The sequence below is a fragment of the Nothobranchius furzeri genome, chromosome 14, assembly GCF_043380555.1.
Source record: "Nothobranchius furzeri strain GRZ-AD chromosome 14, NfurGRZ-RIMD1, whole genome shotgun sequence".
Classification (NCBI taxonomy): domain Eukaryota; kingdom Metazoa; phylum Chordata; class Actinopteri; order Cyprinodontiformes; family Nothobranchiidae; genus Nothobranchius; species Nothobranchius furzeri.
Genome location: NC_091754.1, coordinates 32,967,021 through 32,975,007, shown reverse-complemented (window position 1 = coordinate 32,975,007; position 7,987 = coordinate 32,967,021). Strand labels below are relative to the sequence as shown.

Genomic DNA, 7,987 nt, shown 5'->3' with positions numbered 1-7,987 from the left:
AAAACACAGCAAGCCTCTGGAATGCTGGAGATACTTTAATACTCATCATACAAAACAAACAAAATGGTAAACAAGCTAGCCTTTCGTTGTAAATGCTTTGGAGAACAGAAACATTGTGCAACCTTAATGCAAAAGTAAAAACTAAAGAGCAGCAGTGAAACAATAGTTTAAATGACTGAACTCAAATTAAATCTGCAGCAGAAAAGATTTGTGCAACGTAACATGTTAAAACTTAAAAACCACAGAACACCAGGAAGGACACCTGCAAAAATAAGTTACCATCACATGTTCAGCTGGTTGGTCAATTTAGTCGAATGACTGCTGGCTGATGGAGGTTGAATTATAACATTGAAGATAAAACCAGGTGAGACCAACCTAACCTGGAGAGAACCATCAGCACTCGACTCTGCTCCGCCTCAGGCCAGATCAGCCAGTCTGCTGTTCAGCAGTGGAAGATGAACCAGTTCTCCGTCCTGGTTGTACAGACGCACTTTGAGCTCCGGCTCGTTCATCTACACAACCGGGACAAATAGAAGCCCAAATTAAAAACATACTCAAATCTGCAACTGTCTAGGATGACCCAGATCTGCCAACCTGTAGACATTTTGCGTAGCAAGTATGCAATTTGGCATCTAATTACTCTGGTATGACTCACCCCTCATCACTACACAAGAAGCTGCACACGTGAGTTCTGTAGCAAATGTGCACGTCTGGTACTTGTGTCTGACAACACGACTCAGCAGTGTGGTGTAGACGCAAAATCCATGAAAGACTGTAAAGCTGGGCGGACACTGTGCGACTTTTTCACTCGTAGCACTCAGCTTCAGCTCAAACTGTACGACTTCCTCGCAGGGCAGATATCACGAGTCATGTGCTCACACTGCACGACCCAGTTCTCGGATGCGACCTGACTGCTCACATGTCTGGTAGCAACAACGTCGGCCCTAAAAATATGCTAAAAATAGCAGTTTTTACACAACACGTCAGACTTTTTTCTCTTGCCTGTTGTCCTTCGGGAGTGCTGCAGGAGGACACACAGGGATTTATGGGGGTTGGATGAGGAAAACGAAATAAAGAAAGTAAATCTGTTTTGTGATCAGTTTAATTTGACATGAACACGACAATCTTTGTGAGTAAAAAAAACGTGTAGAAACAAAAATGAACAGCGCGAGTTATTAGGGAAATAGCGGGCGAGCGGTGTTGATGCAGGATTGCACATGTGCCGTGACCGGTTCTGGTACTTTTTGGGTCGCAGCTGCTCGCAGCGCCGCTTCAACAGTGCGATACCCTCACGAGGGACGAGCAAAATATCAAACACGCCAGAAGTCCGTGCGAGCTCACGATTGCTGATCGGTAGCTGGTCACGTGGTGTTAATCGCCTCTCGTAACCCCCTGTACACTACACGACGCTCAGCGCAAAACTCGCCCCGATCTTGTGGATTCTCGCACGACTGGAAAATCTGCTCAAAAAAGTGAAAAAGTCGCACAGTGTACGCCCGGCTTTAGAGGATCATTGTCTAAAGAAGGCCACTTTCTTCAATCATGTATTGTGAGTTTGGATTATCGTGTTAGCAACATGCTGTTCAGTACGACAGGTTTATAAACAGTAGGCTACGTTTATTTCAAGCATAGGCGTCATTTTAACCGGGGACGCCGGGGACATGTCCCCGGCAAAATTTGTGATAGGCAGCTGTGTCCCCCCCCCACTTTCAAAAAAGCCTGCTGATGAGGATTTTTGTTTTACCAGCTCAGATCTCATGGGGGGGGGATGCAACACCCACACTTTTCTTATTGAGATCATTCAACACCCACACTTTTGGCATCGCACCCGTGGGGGATTAAACACCCACACTTTTCCAGCTGTTTTGCTCACCTCCACACCAGTCTGGATTCTTTACGTCGCACTCACTCTGTTTGCCTCATCTCCTTCACCTCCCGCTTCTGACAGCTGATGTCGGGTTTCCAGAAGAAACAGGAGAGGGAGGGACGGAAGAGCTCAACTGAATTCATAATTTTACACCTTGACATTAGCTGTACAAAGTCTGAGTTTGATAAAGTGAAGAACAACAGTTTGCAGAGGTTTATAACAGGTGCGGCACCAGGTTTTCATTTTTGGGTGGGCCACGGTAATTTTGGACGGACCTTAATAAGCAGTGACTTAAGTGAAGCAGGCAGGTCACGCTAGAAAATTTCGTTTAAAAAGACGTCATAAATGTTTTCCCCGTCATTTTTATTTCTAAAAAATGACACAATTTAATTTTCGTTCATTTGTCATTAATATGTAGTCTACACCCGTGCGTTAAGTGGACCATCTTCCAGTAAAAGCAAAGCATCCAGCCCACCTCTCCAAATGCGTAAAATGTGCATCAGCCGCTAGTTAGGCACGTCGCACACTCCGTCAGCTTCTTCAGCCCAGACAAGAGCAGAGCAAATAGAGAAAGAATAGAGGATAATTCTGTCTGGATGTGGATGGAGATTACATTTTACAGCAGCCTGATCATCATTTAAATACATAAACCATCACCTGTCTTCTAGTCCACCCTATCAGCATTATTTTAATTGGTCTGTGTGTGTGTGTGTGTGTGTTTTCCACTTCAAACACTGGTCTAACCCACCAGACCAGCATGACCAGTAACATATTAATGTTACAATTAAACATTTTCACTTCATGTAGGCTAGGAACGTTTCACCTGCTGTGGCCCGACCGCTTCTGCTCCACATAAACTTTGTGCGTGATCAAATGTCTCTACAGTGCTTTCTGAGCGGATGTGTCATGCGTGTCCATATTAGAGATGGGAACAAGCGCTATTCAGCCAAAGTTTCATAATTTCATAAAAAAGAACATTTTTCCAAGTGACACATCCCTCAGAGAGACCGGGTTTCCAGACCGCTTAAGTGGGAGGAAATCTTATCGCATGCACCGTGGTTCTGCACTGCGCTGCGAACCCCTCTACAGATCTTCAGCCCACTGTCCACCGTGGGCGCTCCGAGCCGCGCTGAACACAGTGTCCAGTATAAAGCTCTGATGTCTGTTTACAAGCACAGAGAGCCGCATCAGATGGATGGAAGAGCCGCATGCGGCTCCAGAGCCGTGGGGTGCCGACCCCTGTGCTAGCCTACTTTATTGTCCCCAGCAATTTTTAAACCCCACTCAAGTGTATGGTTATTGTCCCCAGCAATTCTGAAAACAAACTGACGCCCTTGATTTCAAAAGTTTATATTTATCACCCATGAAATAAAACATGTTATAATTAGAGCAGATTAAAGATGAAGGAAGTGGAAAAATTTGTTGGAATTGTCCTTTCCACATTAGAAACTAGAAAGAGAACCAATTCAGCTTAGTACAAAACAAACAGGAAGGATGAATAAATGACATTTTTTATGCCAAATTAATGAGAGAAAAAAGAAACCGAATAAAAAAATGTGGCCATGCTTGCGACCCTCTAAACTACTTCACCACGCATTTTGCTTAATCTGCAATCATTATGTGACATAAGTCACCAGGGAGATGCAGGTAATGTATAAATTAGCCCCGGTGGTGTGTGAAAATGTGCTTCAAGCCAATTTAATATTACATTCATGAAAACAGAACCACCTGTTTTAATATACGAAACAAATCATATCAATACATATTAAAATTAGTTAGGATTAATTAGGTATTGAAATAATTCAATGCAAGTAACTCGTGGCTATCAGCTTGTATAAGCACACTTATGTAAGGTAAGAAACTGCAACTTTTGAGTTTTACTGTTTAATATTAAAATACACGATACTTTGGACTATTCAAGAAGACGTTTCCAGCCAGTGAATGGCGACATTACAGCGTGGAAATCAACAGAGTTGCAAAAGTCTGCGAAAAAACGCTTTGCATGCGGTACAAAAAAAAACTTTGACGAGGTTGGCAGGTCTGTTAATCCAAGATAAAATCAAAGATAATTTTCAGAAACCGTCACACAGTCTTACCACAACAGTTGCTGAGATGCTGCCGTGTAACAGGTCAACCATTTCCATCAAAGCCTTCACGCTCCACTCGGGGCTGTAGGATAGCACATCCTCGTGCCAATTCACACTTGGAGCCTGGAAGCCGACTACTTTTACTTTTATGGCTTCAGGTGGAAATCGCAGGAGCTCTGTGGGCATCTGTAGAAGCCTGATGAGAAAAGAGCAAATAGATAAGTAGATAAACTGCACATGGAGTATTTAAAGCTAACAAGTTTGTGCATTTGTTCATGCTCATGAGGTCAACCAGCTCCCGGTGCAGCTAGTAGGGATGGGTACCTTTGACATTTGAATAGATTCGGTACTAATTCCCGGTACCTAGGAATCGATACCGGTACTTAACCGTACCAATTTTAGATACTTTTGAGTGTTTAATATTTTAATTCTCTTTTATAATTAAATATATATTTTTCTCAATATATAACCATATTTGATAAATATCACGATAAATAACATACAACTGTTTGTATTTTAACATCGTCCTTGTAGTTTTATAAGCTGATAATTAAACTGAAGCAAACATCTTTACTGTGAACTAAATTTACTGTGTATCTTCATTCCTTTTGCCGTCTTTTTTCATTGTTATTTCCTACTGGGAAGTTAGAATTTCCGAGGAGAAAGCGAACGCACCATTAGCTGATAACAATGGTGGTGATGGAAGCTAACATATCAAGCTAACGTTATCTTAAAACAGTTTAACTGCTGGAGCAGATTAAAACGATGATGCCTCACACTTAGATCGTTGTCGCTGGTTTCATCTTCACCCAATCACCCGTCACATTTAGTAAAGTGAAGCCAAACTTCAGAGTGCGTTCATGTTCTTCTAGTCAGAAATTCTGAGTTCCGTGGAGAAAGCGAACGCACCATTAGCAAAACGGAAGCTAACATATCAAGCTAACGTTATCTTAAACATTTTATTTACCTACTGGAGCAGATTAAGATGAGGATGTCTCACTTAGATCGTTGTCGCTGGTTTCATCATCACCCAGTTACCCATCACATTTAGTGAAGTGGACCCAAGCGTTAGCGTGCATTCTTTCTACCATGCTGCTCTGTTTACAACTGGCTCACAGCGACCGACGACATAACGCTCTTGCGCAGCTGTCCAGGCAAGTTTTCGTTATGAAGGACGGGTACGGGACTGTTTCAAATGAAGTGAATCGGTGCTCAGTCGGTACTATGGAATTCGGTCGGTACCTTAAAAAGTACAGAATTCGGTACCCATCGCTAGCAGCTAGAGCTGGATTTCTGCTAGAGGACCAACCAGTCTGCACCAGCAGATATAAATATGATTCAGCTCTAAGTCCAACATATCCAGCAGTTCATTTATCATTTTTTAGCTCCAAAGTCATTTAGTCAATCAAATGTCTGTGTGCAGATTACATTAGCTGCTTGTTGGCATACTAGTAAACTACCTCATCTGCATGCTGACATATTTTTAAGTCGACTTCCTGGAGCTGCATGTGTAGAAATAAACCAGTCTGGCTCCAGTTGGACATTAATCATATTACAGTGTCGTGTGTGGGAAGTCCGTACTTGCTGGGAGGCAGCGTGTCGTAGGAGCCAAAGTCTACATGCTGGACCAGAATCTTCACAGGCTCCACGCTGGCAAACTTGACCAGTTTGGCCCGGTAGTAGTGGCCATCGCTGTACTCTGCCAGACACGCACCACCTGAAGAACACGGTGAGATGGACGACAGAAGTCAGAACAACTGCAACAGGGGGAAGACGAGTCTTCATGACCTCCAATAAAAATCGAGTGTTAAACATTAGCATGGCAGCAAGTTACAGCATTTAGACATCTAGACCTGGAGACGGAGACTTTGGACCTGACACAGTTGTTGGCACCAGACATAAACTGCAGATCTAATGGGTTTAATTTTCCCCACAGAGTTAGGTGTGGGAGGTCGAGGAGTGTATAACAAACCCACATCACTAGTGTGATGAGCAGCGTTGTTATAGTCTTTAAATATCCAGGCAGAAAAAAAAGTCCTTCAAAAATACTGATTATTGCATGAAGAAATTATTTGTTTATAAAATCCATCATTTTAAGAACATTTATTCATTACATGTACGATAAGTCATTTTTCAGAGTTTAATATCAGCTCTGTGTCAAAAACTTTGTTTCGAGACACAAGTTAGAAACATTGAAAGTGGAAACAAGGTAAAGTTTCACCAGGAGGAAAGCTGGAGAGATGAGGCAGAGAGTGAATGTTTGCATTGACTCTGTCCAGAGCTTCATCCAGAGTCTCCCCGTCCACCAGCACGTCGTCCTCCAGAAAACACAGGAACAGCTGCGGGACAAAGACGCCATCCAGCTTTAGCTGGCTAACACCTCTGAACACATCACCTGAACTGTGTGGTGAGCAGATACCTCGTTGGGCGTGATCAGATGCTTCACCTGGACTTGAAAGCACCACCCCACCTGGGGCAGGTTGGGGTCAGCAAAGGGACCCAGAAGAGGCTCTTCTGGGGTCAAACCCTGAAAGCACAGAATCTGGTTTTACATCTAATATACGTAACCCTCGTCTTTTACAGTAAAGCAGCAACAGACGCATTTGATTTAGCCATTTTTATACATCATGGATCTAAGTAACTAAGTAAATAAGATAAATACTAATATTCATAATTGGCGATGGGTACCGAATTCTGTACTTTTTAAGGTACCGACCGAATTCCATAGTACCGACTGAGCACCGATTCACGTCATTTGAAACGGTGCCTCGTTTCGGTACCCGTCCTTCATAACAAGAACTTGCCTAGACAGCTGCGCATGCGCAAGAGCGTTATGTCGTCGGTCGCTGTGAGCCAGTTGTAAACAGAGCAGCATGGTAGAAAGAACGTACGCTAAAGCTTGGGTCCACTTCACTAAATGTGATGGGTAACTGGGTGATGATGAAACCAGCGACAACGATCTAAGTGAGACATCCTCATCTTAATCTGCTCCAGTAGGTAAATAAAATGTTTAAGATAACGTTAGCTTGATATGTTAGCTTCCGTTTTGCTAATGGTGCATTCGCTTTCTCCTCGGAACTCAGAATTTCCGACTAGAAGAACATGAACGCACTCTAAAGTTTGGCTTCACTTTACTAAATGTGACGGGTGATTGGGTGAAGATGAAACCAGCGACAACGATCTAAGTGTGAGGCATCATGGTTTTAATCTGCTCCAGCAGCTAAATAAACTGTTTAAGATAATGTTAGCTTGATATGTTAGCTTCCATTGCCTCCATTGGTATCAGCTAATGGTGCATTCACTTTCTCCTTGGAAATTCTAACTTCCCAGTAGGAAAAATCAAAGAAGGAGGACAGCAAAAGAAATGAAGATTAGGGCTTAAACAATTCCTCGAGTACCTCGAATAATTCGAGTACAAAAAAGCCTCGAGTCAAATTCTCTGCCTCGAGGCTTCGTTTAATTCATGTTTAATTAATTCATGGCTTTGCATTCACCCGGGGTCATGTTTCACCCGGACCGAAATAAGTGACGCACATACACACTGCACTGAATGCACACACGAGTAGCGAATGTAACTTAACTTTCTCTTAAGCCATGGCGGACAACGTGGACCCCGGTGGAGTGCGAAAAAGACAGAGAATGCCAAATGTGTGGGACCATTTTTCACGTCGTAAGGCGGAAAACATACTCCAGTGTAAATACTGTAAAATGGATATAGCCTACCACACCATATTCCTCGATGCTGCAACCTGACCATGAAACATCCACATGTAAATGTCACTTCTGCAAGCGGACTCGGAGCCTCTACAAGATCATGCATTTTAGCCTGTATTTCTATATATTCTGCGGACACTGTGCGACTTTTCATTTGTAGCACTTGGTTTCAGCTCACACCGTACATCTGGTAGCAACACGTCGGACTTGAAATGTGCTAAAAAATAGCAGTTTTTACAACACGTCAGACTTTTTGTTGTTTTGTTATTGATGTCTGTTGTCCCTCAGGATTGCTGCAGGAGGACACGGGTATTTATGA

At 43.0% G+C, this 7,987-nt stretch overlaps 1 protein-coding gene across 3 annotated transcripts in view; it reads right to left on the bottom strand.

The window, feature by feature from the left end:
• Positions 1 to 17: 17 nt before the first annotated feature.
• Positions 18 to 7,987, bottom strand: part of rnf17 (ring finger protein 17) — a 66,895-nt gene continuing 58,925 nt past the window's right edge. For all 3 annotated transcript variants that reach the window (XM_054746605.2, XM_054746606.2, XM_054746607.2), the window contains exons 32-36: positions 6,374 to 6,481; positions 6,176 to 6,293; positions 5,536 to 5,671; positions 3,964 to 4,150; positions 18 to 512 (exon numbers count right to left, since the gene is read on the bottom strand). In XM_054746605.2, the coding sequence (XP_054602580.1) occupies positions 417 to 512; positions 3,964 to 4,150; positions 5,536 to 5,671; positions 6,176 to 6,293; positions 6,374 to 6,481 (645 nt within the window). In that variant the 3' untranslated portion in view covers positions 18 to 416. The remainder of the gene's footprint in view (positions 513 to 3,963; positions 4,151 to 5,535; positions 5,672 to 6,175; positions 6,294 to 6,373; positions 6,482 to 7,987) is intronic.